At 44.6% G+C, this 16,865-nt stretch overlaps 1 protein-coding gene across 2 annotated transcripts in view; it reads left to right on the top strand.

Annotated features, from left to right (window-relative positions):
- The first annotated feature begins 582 nt into the window (after positions 1–582).
- Positions 583–16,865, top strand: part of met (MET proto-oncogene, receptor tyrosine kinase) — a 61,527-nt gene continuing 45,244 nt past the window's right edge. For both annotated transcript variants that reach the window (XM_041939012.1, XM_041939010.1), the window contains exons 1-2: positions 583–837; positions 2,396–3,596. In XM_041939012.1, coding sequence (XP_041794946.1) covers positions 2,397–3,596 — 1,200 coding nt within the window. In that variant the 5' untranslated portion in view covers positions 583–837; position 2,396. The remainder of the gene's footprint in view (positions 838–2,395; positions 3,597–16,865) is intronic.

Raw genomic sequence — 16,865 nt, 5'->3', positions numbered from 1 at the left:
TTTCTGTGGGTTTGTTTAATTCTGAACAACAGTTTTAATGGTCAGCCAAGGGCACCTTGCTGGGCTGTGAAATGTGCTTTATTATTAGTTTAAAACCCCTTCTTCAGAATTTGTTTCAAGAATAATTGGATCTAGTGGATAAATCCCTCCCAGTCACGTAGTTTTACGTCAGGTAGTAAGAAATTTGCACCTAATATGCACTGCTGTAGAACATAAAAATTATATCAAACCAAAAAAAGAGATAAATCAAAGTTCTATGAGGTCGTTACGCATAAAATGATCAATTAAATCTCGCTAAAATAGGTCTTTGAAAGTCTAACTGATTCTGTTGTAGTCTAATTGGTGGTTCTGCGCCACATGATAATCACCAATTAGAGGTCATCATTTGCTGTTTGCTCAGTTTGCCATCTCTGCCTTCCTACCTGCGGGCCCGTCTCACCTGAGCTCCACACACCGAGGAGCCGCGGCAGCACCTGGACGCGTCACACGGTTTGGAGAGGAGGAGGAGGCGGAGCTTTACGCGCCACGAGAGGAGCCGAGCGGCAGCGGCAGCAGCAGCGCGTGTTCTGCTGGATGCAGTCAGTTAGTCAGTGTTGAGTCTCACAGGTTTCAGCCGGAGCGCAACGAACTGGAGTTTAACTGCTGGAAAACAGGCAAAGTCGTTCTGAGACATAAGCCTGATTACTTTTTCTGAGCGCTGGTTCAGGGAGAAGCAAAGAGAAAATCCACAGCGATCAGTTTGGGCTTGATGAGAAAGTCAAGAAGTCCCGCTCTTGGAGACACCAGTGGAATATGATTTGAATCAAGGGAACGCGCACCACTGTTGCTCGCTTACAGGTGAGTTTAGTCTGCTTAAATTTCCTCCCAGTTCTTGACTTTGCTCTTTTTTATTTTTTACCCAAACTGGATTTCCATGCGTAAAAACGCAGAGATTGTGACCCTGGAACTCCCGCACCTCTTCTCCTCCTCCTCTGGATATCACAGCCTGTTTTGAAATGTTTTCTCTGGCTCCTTAACACTATTCGACCAACTTCCCATTTGTGTTTTCTGAGACCTTTCGCCATGAGTCACTTCCCTCTCAAAATGAAAACATTTTCACTGTTTCCCACCGCCTTTTGTCCTTTAAAAAACACGGGGCTGTAAATTCATTGTTTGCTGCAGGTGTGCGATAATATGCCCACTATTACTCATAATTTTAGACCAAAACAAGACGATACTCATCTCACCATAGCTTTAATAAACGAAAACTGTCTCTAATACTGAGAAATGAGAATCTTAAGGTGCGTTTCAGGCTCTAAATTTCAGACTCCTTTTATCTTTATTTTCTACTATATCACTGCTCCTACACTGTTGACGCAGATGCTTATATTATGTCTTTGGCACTTCTTAATTATATTTTATACTCAAAACTTTCATGGGAGTTTTTCTGCAAGCACCTGTTTGTTCTGTCTGTCTTCAGTGTGTCCTTTGAAGATTGTGATACATGAAAAACAGCACTAAAAAAACAAATGAGCTGCGACAGTGAGACATCAGTCATAAATCAGCCAGAACGCTCACACGGGGAATTTCATTGAGTTTATGCATCACTGTGGGCACGGATGTAAAAACCAAACCTACTGTGCTGGTTGTTGTTGCCTTGTTTTGGTTTACATCTGGGGATCATGTCAAAACCACATCCAGATAGGGAACATGCAAATGTTCATTTCACGGATTCTCTGGTGTTGCTCCCCCTCATCCCTCCCTCCCTCCACTAAAAGCATCTCCCAGCGGACTGCCATTTAGTTGCTGGGGGTTATTTATCATTTTGCAGGATGGTCCCCCTTGCCTTCTCCCTCCAGCCTCGTTTGTTTTAATTGAGTTTATCTCCGCTCCCCTGGGCCCTTGCTGTCTAAACTTAGGCCCGTGGTTGCGTCTCCCTGCAGATCGGCCTGCTCTCTGGGTGATTCACTGCTTTGCCTCTCGCTGTGGTCACTTGGGAGCAGAGCTGAGCACCGCAGAAGTGCTCACCCAGGTCCCGCTGCTGACTTGTCAAGGGTCAGTGGAGTCAGAAGTGCAAGTGCTGATGATCAGGACGCTGATATTAAAGCTTTGTGTCTCCATAAAGCCTCCAGTCACTTTAGTCGGAATGATTTCACTGCTTGTGGTGAAGTGAGTAAACCCTGGTTTTATACCCTGACACTGTTCCTTTTATGAGTCTAAAAAGGGATTTCGATGTCCCTCTTGTTTCTCCTCAGTGGTTCCTATTCAGAACAGATTGTGCCTTTTTCCACACATTCACGCTCCAGACAATTGAGGCCACCTATTCAAAGCTATCTGCGATGAATGTTTATGTTCTTTGTGTTCCAGCAGGGATGTTTTACCGACTCATTTCTCGTGTCTCTTATTTCTGGAACAGGATGAATCTCCGCTCGCTTCATGCCTTCCTGCTGCTGTGGGCCTGGTGCCCCAGCACGCAGAGCCAGTGTGATAAATCGCCCGACACCAACAAACTCAACCTCTCAATCACTTACGAGCTCCCGACGTTCACTGCAGACTTCCCCATCCAGAACATGGTGACGCTGGATGGGATCATCTACGTCGGGGCTGTGAACAGAATCTACGCCCTGGCCCCGAACCTCACTAAGCTGTCGGAGTACCACACCGGGCCTCTGCTTGCGAACCAGACTTGTGGCCAGATGCTGACCAACACAAGCCGCAGCGGTAGAGTGGACAACCACAACATTGCCTTGGTGGTGGAGAACATTTATGACAAGGGCTTGTACAGCTGCGGCTCTGCAGACAATGGCGTTTGCCGCCGTCACGTCCTGGATGACGACATCAGCCCGAAAACCGTAGACGAACAGGTCTACTGCTTCGCTGACAAGGTAAGGCAAGGCAAGGGCCAACCCAGCGACTCGGATGTTGTGGTCAGCCCTTCAGGCTCTCAGGTGCTCAATGTGGAGAGCAACGTCATCAAGTTTTTTGTCGGGAACTCTGAGATCCCGGGCATCGGAAACATAACGGGCGGCGCAACACATCCCCATACCATTTCCCTGCGGAAGATGAAGACGAGCCAAAACGGCTTCACCTTCTTCTCCGACCGCTCGTACATGGACCTGATTCCGTCTCTGCGTGGAAACTACTACCTGCGGTACGTTTACTCCTTCGACAGTGGACCATTCACCTACTTCCTCACAGTGCAGCAGGTGAACAGGGACTCCCAGGCCTACCACACCCGCATAGTCCGTATGTGCTCCTCGGACCTTGTGATCCGCCGTTACATTGAGATGCCCCTTGAATGCATCAGCACCGATAAAAGGCGACGACGCACCGCGGAAGATGTGAATGTGTTCAACATCCTCCAGGCGGCACACGTCACCAAGGTGGGCAGCGACGTTGAGCTGCAGAGGCAGCTGAAAGTGGAGGAAGGCGACGACGTGCTGTTCGCCGCCTTTGCCCGGGGAAAGCCGAACTCTCCGGAGCCGACCCCGAACTCAGCCGTCTGCGTCATGTCCCTGAAACACATCAACAACATGTTCAAGATGTACATGCAGAGGTGCAGCACGATGGACCCGTATCACTTCACTGGATCGGACAAGAAGTCCTGCTACAATGTGGTAAGAGCTGGGAGGGGGCTGGGGTTACTGTGGAGGGGCAGCAGCCATTGAACTCCTACTTTGCATTTGTATTTTTTTGGAGGGAAATGCAAATGCTGCACTTTTCTCAACTGTCAAAAAAGCACAATGAATTTTAAAGCCTCGACTTTATCGAGGAAAGATTTGTCCTGCAAGTTTCACCTTTTTTTTTTTTAGCAAAAAATAACCAAATTCTTCAAAACAAAAGGGCTAGATTGTTTTAAACTGCACACTCATAAGTTTGTTCATTTAATTAAAACTCAAATGAATGAGCCTAAAGTAAATGTATTCAGTTTAAGACTGAATAACGTGGGCGGCTGCAGTTATGTGTGATGACCACCTCTACTGTGGCAGCTGCTGTATTAAAATGCAAATCTCTGGCACTTTTTATTACTCAGCGGAGAAAAAATTAATAAATGTTCCATGCATGCATGGTGTCCAGGTTATGTATGGTTTTTCTGCACACTAAAGCCGATGCCAAACACCAACACCAGCAGTAAATTGTAAAATTCTGTGTTCTCAACAACAGCATTTTAAATATTTTAGTTAACTTGGTCAGAGTGATGCGGATTGAACTATAAAATTACAGTCTCTGCAGATCAGCAACCAAGTTTGAGCATCATCACGATGTTTTACGACGTCTTTTAAAGACATAAAATGAGCCTCTATCAGTCATCTGTTGTACATGTACGGCTTGGTTTTTATCTGTACGAGTTGTAGATCTTGGCTGTTTATTCGCTGCAGGCATGTTGGCTTGTTGGCTGGAGAGACCGTCTCAGTAACTGGGTGGTCTCAGGTTCAGGCAGCCAGCGTGTCTACAGCATCTCTGCCCTTGTGTCACTGTGTTCAAGTGTCCTTGAGCGAGACGCTGAAGCACGACCTGCTCCGGACTTGCCCCCCAGACCTGGTCTTTTTGCATCTGAGAGCGATATGAAGAAACAAGTAGCTGATCAGAGTGTGTTTGATTTGATGTTTGGGTTGCTGTAAAATTCTTACACGCCTGTTCTACATCGTGGTTTATGTTTATGGGTCGGTTACAGGAAAGGGGCACATGTTTCATTGTTTTTGCTCTGTTGGATTTGAAATGAAACTCTGAGGTTAAAGAGTAGACTTTCCGCTTTAATTTGACGCTGTTTACATCCATATTTGGTGAACACAGTGAGACTCTTAGCAAAGTATCAGGACTGTGATCCTAAACATGCAGACAAGAGCAGTGGAAACGTCTTGACCGGTTGGGCTGCAACCAACTGATCATGATGTGTTTCACTTGCTGAAGACTGAAGGCAAAAAGGCAGTTAAACATGCAAAAAGTGAAGGTGTTTGAACTACAGGCCTGGCAGAGCATCACCAGGGGAGACACCAAGTGTCTGCTGATGCATTTCAGTTTCGGCTGACAGGTGTTTGAATTCGTCCGATAAAACTGGGCCACTACGTATAAAACAGGGCTCTTGTTCCTTCAGCGGTCATGAAATGAATTAAAGCTGAAAGGCAGCACTTTGCATCGTAGCCATTGCTTCAGTTCACATGCACTGTACTGAAGTAACCCACCCCCATGCTCCTGCAGGCACGTTGTTACCTTGCTTGAACTAACCCCTCCAATCCATCAGCACTGACTCGATCAATCAGCTGAATCACCTGATCAATAATGACATGAAGTTAACTGCCGACCACCTGCCAAAGGGTCCGTCAATATGTGCGCTAGCACTGCCCCCTCTCCGGCGTCATCTTTGCTTAGCCTCAGCACCGGTCATTACTGTATATCTGCAGGATTACTACAGGTTCCTTCATATGTTATACACTCAATACACATACAGGAGTCGTGTGCAAACACCCAGCACGCTTCTGAGGAAAACATTAGCTGTGCGTGCTGCTGTGCACATGATTGTGTTGCCCTGTGAGCTAGTGAGCTGCATGCATCTTCATAGCGGGAACATTTATTACACAATAAGCCCCAGCTAATAACTCTGAAAGCCGGGCTGCTATGTTTCAGACATTTCAAGTAATTTTTCTCCAGATATCCACTGGTTTCCATTCATTTTAATATGCCATGAAAATGAAACTAAGCTGCATCAAGTCACCATCAAGTCTGCATTAATGTGCCCTGTTAAGTTTTGTAGTTCACCTCCTGTAAACACTCAGTGTGTCCTTGAAGCCTAACACACATTGAATTAATTTCCTTACTCATGAATCAATTAGGTGTCTTCTTCGTTCCTGCCTTTTTTTTTTTTTTTTTTTTTTTTTTTTTGATGCATTGCTTCATTTCTTGGCGAGTTACTGCCACTAAGTGCAAGCTTGATGGCAACAATGACGGATTGCACAGCTCAAGCTGACTTAAGAGTCTGCTAACTGATTTTCATAGAGTAAATAAGCCAACAGTTGCATGGAAAGATTTTAAAAAAAAAATCTAAAAGTGTACAGCATGCATTACAAAACGTTTGGCAAAAGAGTAAAGTATCCATGATTTGTAGTTAGAGTTGTAACTTGCAATCACACTGTCTGGTCCTTTAAGTTCAGTGCTGCATGTAGTCATTTTAAAGACTCAAGCTGCAGTGAAGACATCAGACAGACAGACGTGAAGAGTGACATGTGGTTAAGCTCTCAAAACAGATTCAAAGCAGCTTCGCAAATACATGCAAATGCATGGTGGGTGGGTGTTTGGGTACATCAGCACGGCCCTGACAGCTATCAGTGGTGGAGAGCCACAGGGGAAAGTGAGGAATGCTGGGAGCTGGAGGGTTTTGGGGGCAGCGCATATCTGACTCTCAGCGAGCCGTGATGAATGGCTCCGGGATAACAGGGCATCAGCAGCTGGGCGGAAGACGATCCCCTGGCCCGCTGTGGCAGCCGGCCACGCTGGCGAGGCCTCTTCCCCACTGCCCACGACCCCCACCTGTTACCAGCACCTGTGGGAAAGTGGGATTCGCATCAGTAACACTAAAGTGGCTTTTAACTGGGACGATGTTTTCATTCATGAACATTTAGCGTCATAAGGTACAAATTAGAGCCTTTTCACCCAACTCAGGAGAAGCCTCGACACATTTCAAAGTGATTTTCTGGGCAGGCAGCTGGACCGCTGCGATTCTTTGTGACGGAGGGTGTAAGAAAAAGAAAATAGCTCAACATTTGAAGACCTTCAGGCGGAACCTCTGGCTCTTTGTGTGAACAGATGTGAAAAGTTCTGCACAACAGTGAGCAATTTTCATGCACAACTCAGAAGCAGTCCTCAGCTGTAACTCACGGAGCCTGTCGAGCTACTGTGCTCAGGATCAAAGCGCCTCATGCTACTCCGGACTATTTAACAAGCATTACATTGTGCCAAGTGATGAACGCTGAGAAACACCTTTCTCACCTGAAACCCCAAACAGTAATTGTCTGTTTCCACCTCTTGACAGCAACTGTCGGTATGAAAACTGCTGTTTTGATCACTCTGAGCGAGAGTGTACTATTCCATTATTAGACATTCTTTCCTCTTGACTCACTTGATTACTGGGTCGACGTGAGGCATGACATCAGTTTTGCGAGAGGTAAAGGAGCATCTCTGTGCAGTATAATTATCAGGGAGTCGTTCTGTTTCTAACTCTGCTTTGTACTCTGTAGCTTTAATATATCTGCAAACAGTCTGATTTAAAAGTTTAAATTATGCTGACTTCATTCTTTCGCAGCTGCAGTTGTGTCCTCGCTCCGTGATCCCTTTTTAGTTCCCCCAACTCAAACACATGCACGCTCAAAACCAGGGCATTGACTTTTTTTTTCCCTGCAGGACTCAGCAGAGACAAATAGCACAAGATTTGTTTGAGTTTGAGCCTGCAAACATGCAGACGCAGCAGGTCAAGTGTTGAATCGCTGCAGCCAAAAGAGCTTTTATCTCAGTGCAACTGGGAAGGTTTTCCAGTTTCTCTTTTATTGCTGACAGTCTCTGAATTCTCTTGTCCCCAGCTGCCAGGTTAAGAAACAAGCTGTAACGACAAAAGACCATTGAACAACTGCCCATCTGATGCTCGCGCTCCGATCCTGGAGAATGATCTAATCATAGCTCTGCTTAATAGATTTATGACCTGTATTCAGTGGCATATGGCAGGTAGACTCTGTTATCATGAGGTTTGGGCGAGATAAGCGCCGCCATAAATTCATAAAAGGTATAAACACCCAGAGGAGGCATATTTAAGCACATAGGAGGTTATTTTTATCGTTTGCGCCACCAAACTGTGTATTTCTGGTGGAAAACTCCCAGTAGGGATCTGGATGAGCTTTAAAGCTCAGTGTAAGAGCATGTTTGAAGTTTTTAAGTGGTGGTTGTCAGCTCAGACGTACCTCTTAACTCCAGTTTAGAGCGAGATATGATAAATGTTGTAATGATGAGTGGCTCTCTGCTCGGCTGTCTACGTGAACGAGCTGATCTGCTAGTCTTATTGTTTCTGCGGGGCCATATCTGTCTTCAGGCTGCTCTCGGGGACATGGACAGCATAAAACTGAGGGAATAATTACTGTTCTTCACCACGAGACGTTGAGTATGACGCAGCACTGATTGCTGTTTTAGCCCATTTTTTTGATTATGCTACCTCTCTAGGTGCAGTTTCGAATTTAACAGCAAGCCTATCACAAAGGCCTCAGTTAACCCAGTTGTTGATTTGAGCAAAAGGAGAATCGATATTAAAGGGTTGAGCTGATACCATTATATTATTTACAGAGGCCACGTGGAAATGAGTTATCACTAATCTTGGTACACACACTAAATTCTGTTATTGAGTCCGTATGCAACCCGGTGTCATTAGTGTGTAAAGAACCTGCCAGTCTACAGTGTCAAGGTCACGTTTTATCTGTATTTTTCTCATGTTGTGGTCAAGTTAGCAAAAATAAATATGCAAATGTTCTGAGTAACATTTCAGGTGATGGTCACAGTTTGGTTTGGTTTAGACACCAAAACTACTTTGAAAATTTCCTGGTTTGGGTTAAAATAAGCACTTTAGTTACGTTAGTCCTGCTAGAGACACAAGTTAACTTGTGTTATGCATGTGAGTTAATGTTGAGTTTTGGTTTAGGACACATCCGTCCACCCTGACCACCAACTTAATCGGACTTTCTCGCTGTTAATTCTTAATTCGTCCTTTGCTCCCGTCATTATCGCCCCCTGCTGGTACTACACCTTCATACACACATGTTTAAATGCCTCCATTGGATCGGCGGGCCTGTTACACGCTTTGCTGGATGCTTTTAACTGATTAATTCCCAGGCATGTAGCTCTCCACCTCTCATATCAAAAGCACTCTTTAAGCTTGATCTGGCCCCAGAATGCGCCGCTGCCTGACATCATCTCATTAAAAAAGGACAAGTAAGGCCATTTTGTTGGGTAATGTAGTGTGCAGAGCCATGGCAGCGATTTGGAGCATCCCCAGCATGCCTGGCACCCATTCCCATAAGTCTATTGAGGGAGCAGGAACATTTGAGACTAAAAATAAAGAACAGCCATGGGTCAAAATTATCATCAGATTACTATTGATTCAAGAAAACCCACCAAATGCTGATTGCTTTTAAATTGAATCTTTGGTCTGATTGATTATAGTGTGTGTAATATAATTCCAGTCGGGAGACGCTTTTGACCGACAGTCATTTTAATTAGCTGTTTTAATGAACAAGCTTTAAATGCTGCCTTGAAAAAAGCCAAACAAGCAGCCACAGCGGCCCACTGATTCCACGTTGTTCTGCTCAGGAATTCCTTATAGTGTCTTGATCATGAAACAGAACAAAGATCGCGTTACGTGACTTCCAAGATTATATTTGGCTTTGCTGGCCAGTTGTTTGGTCACTTGATAAGACGGGATTTCATTTTATTTGCACATAAGAAACCGGCACATAGTATCGAGTATAGGAATGTAGAGATGAGCATGCAGGTTTTGCTTTTTGTGGACCTCGCACAACATTGACACAACACGCAACTCAAACAACGAGGAGTCCGTAGCTATAAATCTGTAAAAGCCACAGCTGGTGACTTGGTGGAGGTCGAGTGGAGAATTAAGTGTGTAAATACTATCTGCTGTTTTTACTCTTTTTGCTTTGACTTGTTATTATGTGTCTTCATCGTGTAATTATTGGTTCTTCTGTCCACTCAGTGTATATATAGTACACATCGCATGTCGATGCCTTTCCTGAGGTTGCTCCCTTTTTTAAAAAATGTAGGCTGTTTTTGAGGTGTTTTACGTTAGTCAGATTGAGGGTCTTAAATATATGAGGGTGATGCAAGAAAAAGAAAAGCAGCCAGTTTATTGACTTGAGACACAAACATGTGGGCTTGAGACTTGAGTCACTTTATTGAAAGAGACGACAGAGTGCAAACCCATGGTCAGCATGATGAAAACATGAATTTACTGAATGTGAAGTTATCTTATCAGTAAGAATCCCATGTTGGAAATCTGCATTTAGCAAACTTTAGCCTTTGTCTCAGCCGATATGCTGCTAATCTGAATTTAACTGTGAGCTTTGATGTGAAACTCACATTAAATGTAGTATTTACTTCCTCAGACAGTTTGCATCAGTTGACTTTCAGCTAAAACGCTGCAAACTGCGTCTTTGTCAAAGCTTTAAGATCTACATCTCCTGCTGTAATAACAGCAATTACTCATCAATCAATCATTAGTTTAAGTGTTTCTGATATTTGATGCATTCTCTGTAGTTTTCCAGTGATGAATGAGGAGACCCGCAGCAGCCTGACAATAGATGGACTTAATACTGTGCAGCTCTCAGTAATGCTGCTGATTCAATGGGTTCTGATGTGGATGTCGCTGTTTTAGCCCCGCATGCCCGAGCCTGCTCATGCCATCACTAAGCTGCTATTTGTTTGTTTGAACTCTCCCCCTGCATGAGCCAGATGCACAGAACGGTTCTTCTGGGCTGGTACACATAACATCAGCGTTACCATCACCTAGAAGTCTGATTCTGGAGCCCAGAAAAGATGCATACGATGAATAATGAGATTTTTATGTCGGGGTAGTTCTTTGATCTCTTATTTTGGAAATCTATTATCTGCATTTTGTCCTTTGACTTTTTTAATTAGGCACTACTAGACAAGACAGTTGGCACTCAAATGATGAAACACAATACGCAAATGGAACGAGTGGCACCCTGTAAATGCATCATCATTGTCTGGAAATCTACTGGTTTCTGTTTCTCTCAAGCTATTTTCCATTTCACCTCCAGTGTAGACAGACATGCAACAGGCGCCGCATGTGCAAAGTAGACAAGTACAGCAGATTTACATGGAGAAACGTAATTACAATATTTAGTAAATAAAGTAAGCACTGTGGATCAGAGAGAAAACCCCAAGAATTTTTCAAACTTTGTCACAAATTATCTTTAATGCGTTTTTAACTATTAGAAGCTCTTGACATATAGAAGTCTGTTTATGAGTGGCATATTAAGCATCTCTGGTTTCCTGATTTCCAACCTTCCAGGCACCGTTGTTGATGGATGCAGAGGTTGTTTTGTGTGATAAAGCTAAATTAGATTATAGATAATCATATTTTATGTCTTTGCCACGCCACACAAGAAGTCACATCAATTTTATGTACAACATCGCAAATTTGCCTCAAGAAGCTTTGCAATCTGTAAAATATACGACACCCTCTATGCTTAAAACCACAAGCTAATCCTTCCTATGGTATGGTAAACACAAAAATTAGGAAAAACTGGCGCAGAGACGCAGCTTCCCTTTACAAGGTTTTTCACCGCCGATGTCACAGATTGCGCCCCGCATGCCCGAGCCTGTCCGTGCCATCGCTAAGCTGGGTGCAGAACCCAGTGGTGCTCTGAGCAGGCGGGCGCGTCTCCAACAGCGTACGGGAATCAACAAAAGAATGAAAATACTACGTTCTTGTCCTGTCCTGTCCTCCTCATTTTACTCCGTGTAAGCCTCCGATTTGATAAAGAACAACCGCGAGCGCGTTTGCAATGAGATCGAGATTAGATCTGCTGTGTTTCGCTAACCTGCAACTATCTCACAACACACACTTTCACATGTGTGCACAGGTACAGTGACGGATCAGCTGACCACGGGAAATCTGTGAAAACAGCAAATAACTGCAAAATGAGAGCAAATTTACTGCGCTTGGTTTGGATATTTTAGAGCTTGATCTTCCATTGACTGAACATCGTCAACCATTCTGATGCTCAAACAAAAATGTCAAAATTTCGCTGGTTCAAGCTTCTCAAATGTGAATATTTGCTGATTTTCTTAGTCTTCCATGATGTCACAGTAAGTATCTTTGTTAGTTTAATGTTTGGGCAATTGTGATCGGACAGTTTATAGACCACGATTCTTTAATTAAAAAAAATAATCATCAGATTGTTCAATAATCAAATAATTGTTAGCTGCAGCCTTAAAATACTAATTTCAATGTTAATTAATGAGTTTCAATGGAGAGTTTTATTGTTGAAAAAGCAAGAAAAGTTAAAAATAAGGATACAGTAATAAGCAGCTTCAGTACAACAATCAGCCATATCAGTGGGTGCAGAACAAGGTTCAGGCTGGTGCAAGCTGCTGTTTATGTGTTCCAACTGCGGTCTCTCCCGGTATACTCATGGCCATATGGCGATGTGTTGTCAGTGGGAGCTGGCAGCTGCGTGCCCTCCGCCCCTCCACCCTCAGGTGGGCCGTTGCGTCACCTGGCAGCCGAGTCCAGGCAGGTCCCTGTACGTGAGGAGAGGCTTGGTCAGCGCCCACATCCAGCTGCACAGCACATCAGGCGGGAAAAAAACAGAAAAACAGGCAGTCGATCCAGAGCAATTCTAAAACACAAAAGCTTCCCTTTCAAATGACCTTTCCTCGAAGCTGTGCCAGCCATGACGAGCCTCATGTTGATACGCGCTCCAATGGATCATTAATCTCATTGATTCTGTTACTAATGATCACCTCACAGGTTTCATCATTCTTCGACAATAAGAGCTTAAACTGTTGCGCTCGCATCGCACCACCTCGGCGGTATCGGGTCAGCGCGAGCCCGCTCACGTCTGCAGGCATTTCCTGCACCATTTTCTACACGATTTCACACTCACTCAATGCCAGTGTTTAGCTTTGAATCCGCAGAGTTAATCATTAGGCCAGGAGTTTGGTTTCTTGTTTTGCTGGAAAGCTGAACGTGTGTGTAAATCCTTTTGCATTGGCTTTTGTATGCACATCTTATCTTTGTTCCCTAGATAAAGAGCAGAGTAGTAAATATGCAAACCGTCAGTGCCTGCAAGCTGTCTTCCACTAGCAGGGTGGGTGGGAAATTACCATCAGCCGAATACTGTTAAATTTAGGCCACGGCTGATAAGATTTTTAGTGCTACTACCGCTCTGTGAGATAAAGCTGTCATTTGTTGTTGTTTTGTCTTCTCTTTGCACTTGTTCAGTTGCTGGAAACTGAATATCTTTCAGTTTTGGAGCGTTAATGTCAAGTTGTGCATCTGAGAAGTGATTCTACTTATTTTTTTTTAGAATTTATCTAAAATAATCATCAGCTGAAACCCTACTGCAAGCTTTCAAACATCGCCGGTGAGTCTGAAACGTCACTGCGGTTTTCCGTCAGATGAAATCATTGCGGCTGAGTCATGTCACCTCTCTGTTCTGACACTGCCTCGCAAACAAGATGCCCTGCTCGAGTGCCAGACTGCCGAAAGATTCGTCTTTGATTGGATTTCTCAAATGTTTCTCTTAGCAGCACGAAGGCGTTTGCCAGCAGTGCCGGAGGCCATTTGTGATACACTCGTTTAGTGTCAAATATGGAGGGGCTTTGCTCTGCTGAGCTTATGAGTCAAAGCCCCCGAGCTATTTCCTAATCAGTGGCATGCCTCCTACTCTTCTATTTCGTCACATGGTGATATCCTGCTTTCTACTGAACTGAGGCAGCGCAGATGCTTATCTGTCAGCCCCCTCGCTCTCAATGAACGACCAAAAGCAATCTCCTTCTCTCCTGCCACCGTCCTGAGCAGCAGCCTCACCTTGACCCCAGATCGCTCTCATTTCCTTGGCTCTGGATCCGTCGAGCTTTGTCATCAGGTCTGAGTCCGGCCATTCGGAACGCTCATAATCACAAAGGTCACTAGAGCAGCAAATTGTCCCGGACGGGATCTCATCTCCATGTTTCTTAAGCTGAAAGAGCACATGGAAAAAGACAATGTGTGTATTATTTATGCACAGAGTCTGGTCGATAAGACGAAGAAACCTAGACAGAAATTTTCAGTTCTTCCTGCAGATGCATGTTAACTCAGCAGGGTGTTCAGGAGGCACTGGCCTGGCCACCCGGAGCCAGAGCGGGGTTCAGGACAGTTTGACATGTAGACATGGAGAAGCTGCAGGTGGAGCCACCGGTGCTGCAGTTTATGGACCCTTCTGAGCTACAGCCACCCCATAGTGACTGAAATACAGTACATGTAGATTCTGAGACCGTGCAGGGAAAAAGTCACCGCTGTGTTCAGGGCTGAAGACTCTAAATCTTTAAATGATCACACGAATTTTCTCACTTACCTCCAGTGGTATCTGACCATGTAAATGGGTTCTTATCCGTCTCTGGGATTTGTCAATCTGTCAATGGATGTCAGTGGAATCAGCAGCATGTAACTGTCCTTGTTACTCAGGAATCAACACAATTTCACAGAGAGAATTTACTTGATAGAAAGTGCATCCAAAGATACTTTTGAGCTTTTTTTACTAAATTTACTAAAGTTAACCTCCATCGTTGAGTTTAAGCGGAGACTCTGAGGCACATAAATGAAAATTTGGACAAGATTAGATTAGATTAGATTAGACTTTATTGATCTAACAATGGGGTGGGGTGGGGTGGGGGGTGCAAACAGCAAATGGAGGTACAAATAAGAACAATAGGAACAATAAGGTGCAAAATAGGAACAATAAGGGTGCTAATAAGAACAATAGGAAGAACAAGAACAAGGTCCAAATAAGCAACAACGGAGCAAAAAAATTACAACTGCAAGAGTTTAAGTGATCTTTTCCCTGCAGTAGTGGATCTGGATGTTTATAATCAGAGAAGAACAGAGGTTATTGCACATAAAAAATATAATAAATAATAAATTTAGACCAAAATCATCTGCAAGGCCACATACCACCGGAGTTAAGAGGGAACTGAGCCTGTAAGTCTCTATGATGAGGGCAGTCTTCTGAATCTGATCTGACCTTTATCCTTCTATCAAAGATTTCAACCTATTTCCTGAAAACACAGATAACCAATGAAGTGGTCGCCATTTTTTAACCAAATGGAAGTGGACAACAGGTCATTCCAGGGGAAGGTCTCACCCCAGATGAGGACTAATCCCTGGCCATTCCATTCAACCAGTAATCTCCACACAATGCAAGCAAAGGATTGTGTCTGAATGTGAACTCGGGTAATGGAGGCAAACAGAGAAGAAACCCTCATCCCCGCCTCTCTGTCCGCACACTTGTATGGCTTTTATCACCCTGCTGCGCTCCCAAACAATGCACCACAAACACAGACGCTATCAAGTCAATCCCTGGGACACCGCAGATATTGTCTCCTGCAGGCTTTGATCTTATCCTCCTCATCCGTGGCCTGAATCATCGCTCACACCTGAGAGGGCTGAGTAGCTTTTCTGGGAATTGAATGGCGTGTTTTACGGTTAAAAGCCAGATTTTTTTGCAGCAGCTGGACTCCACTAAGGTTGTTTTGGTTTCAGGAGTGACAAGAAAGTCTTAAAAATAACTTAAAACATGTTTTCCCAAAACAGCTATTGACTATTTTTAGTTTTATGGGAATATAGAATTTGTTGTTAGGTTTGCAAACCTGACTAAATTGTTGTTTTTGTTGTTTTTTTGGGGGGGGGGGATGATTACCAGTCTGCTTTCAGGTCAAGAAACCATTGTTATTGTTAGGTTGCATCACACACCTTCCAGCCTGCATAGTTTTCAGAGTAAAACATGGAGCCAAACCCTCAGCGTGAAGTCAGTACACTGACATCCTCCAGTCCTGAACATTGAACACTCTGGCTCCAGGCCCGGTGGCTCAGTAAGTGAGCGCAAGCAGATGCGGCAAAATTATTCAGAACCCGATCCCTGAAGATCTTTGATATGTGTGTACAAGTGTGTGTGAAGGAGGTTGCGCAACACTGCAAAGCCAGACGCCAACTTCCAGGAGTTTTACAAGTGTGAAAGAGCAGCACAATGATGCATTGTTGCTCTCGTGGTTTGCTTGGCCGTGCTGCGTGTAGAGACTCTGCAGCACACGAGTGGCTGCCACCTGCAAGTTGTCACAACATGCAGTGAAGTATTTTATGGTGACTTCATACAGATCTGCCTCTACTAAAACCGCGTCTGTTTTCTGAAGTTTTTTTGATGAGGTTTTTGGCTGTTTGTGTCTCCCCGGGATTTTTGCATTTATATTTAGCTCTGCCGGTTTCCGTGCAAAGCTGCAGGAATATGACATTTGCTTATGTGTCACTCGGCGAAGAGGGACAAATATGAAAGGCCGTGCAGCCGAGCAATAAAAAGATTCTTCCCTCCCTCCCACTCTTGCGCCGTTGCCGGCGCTCTGCACTTGTATTTGTTTGTTTTTCTTCATCTGGCTCTGATCTGACATCTACTATGAATACGAGCACAGTCTTACTGCCAGCACGGCGCCTGCCAGTGATCTCCTCCCATCCAGGACCGTGCTGAGACGAGGAGGCCCGCGTGTTCAGACCTTACATTGACCCTCGGTTGATAAGCTGCTTTGCTGCTGAGGCGCGGGCCGGCGCTGTTTACAACCTGAGGTTATCTGGCTGCTCCTCAACGGCTGCTGTTGGGCTGCAGCTCTCCAGCTGCTGTTTCCCTGCCTTACCTCTTGTATGAGCCCCCGCACTTCAGTCTGTCTCCAAGATAGAAAATCGCCTCTCAGGTCTTAAAAAAATGAGAAGCAGAGCGAGCCACTTATAGTCATGAAGGCAGTGTGCTGTAAATGGTAGCGAGAAGGCCCGAGGAGCTGTTGGCAATTTCTGCTCACAGTGAAATCTTCGCTGTGAAGATTCTGCCAAGTGTCTGCACCGGTGGATGGATCTGATTATTCCAGACTGCTAGGAAGCAGGAATTCTGGGAAAAAAAGAGCTTTGGCTGAATAACTTTGAAAAATGTCAGCTTGAATCTTTCAACTTGTGTGCATATCCTCGCTTCAAATCAAACGTGGTCCTCCTCGGCATAAAGGCCCAATCATTTTGACATTGTCAGTGAGGCTGTCCTGACTGTGCACAACAGAACAGCTGTACTTTGCAACCC

This window comes from Chelmon rostratus, chromosome 6 (assembly GCF_017976325.1).
Source record: "Chelmon rostratus isolate fCheRos1 chromosome 6, fCheRos1.pri, whole genome shotgun sequence".
NCBI classification, from domain to species: domain Eukaryota; kingdom Metazoa; phylum Chordata; class Actinopteri; order Chaetodontiformes; family Chaetodontidae; genus Chelmon; species Chelmon rostratus.
Note: the sequence above shows the minus strand (reverse complement) of the source record. Positions and strands in the feature narration are given on the sequence as shown.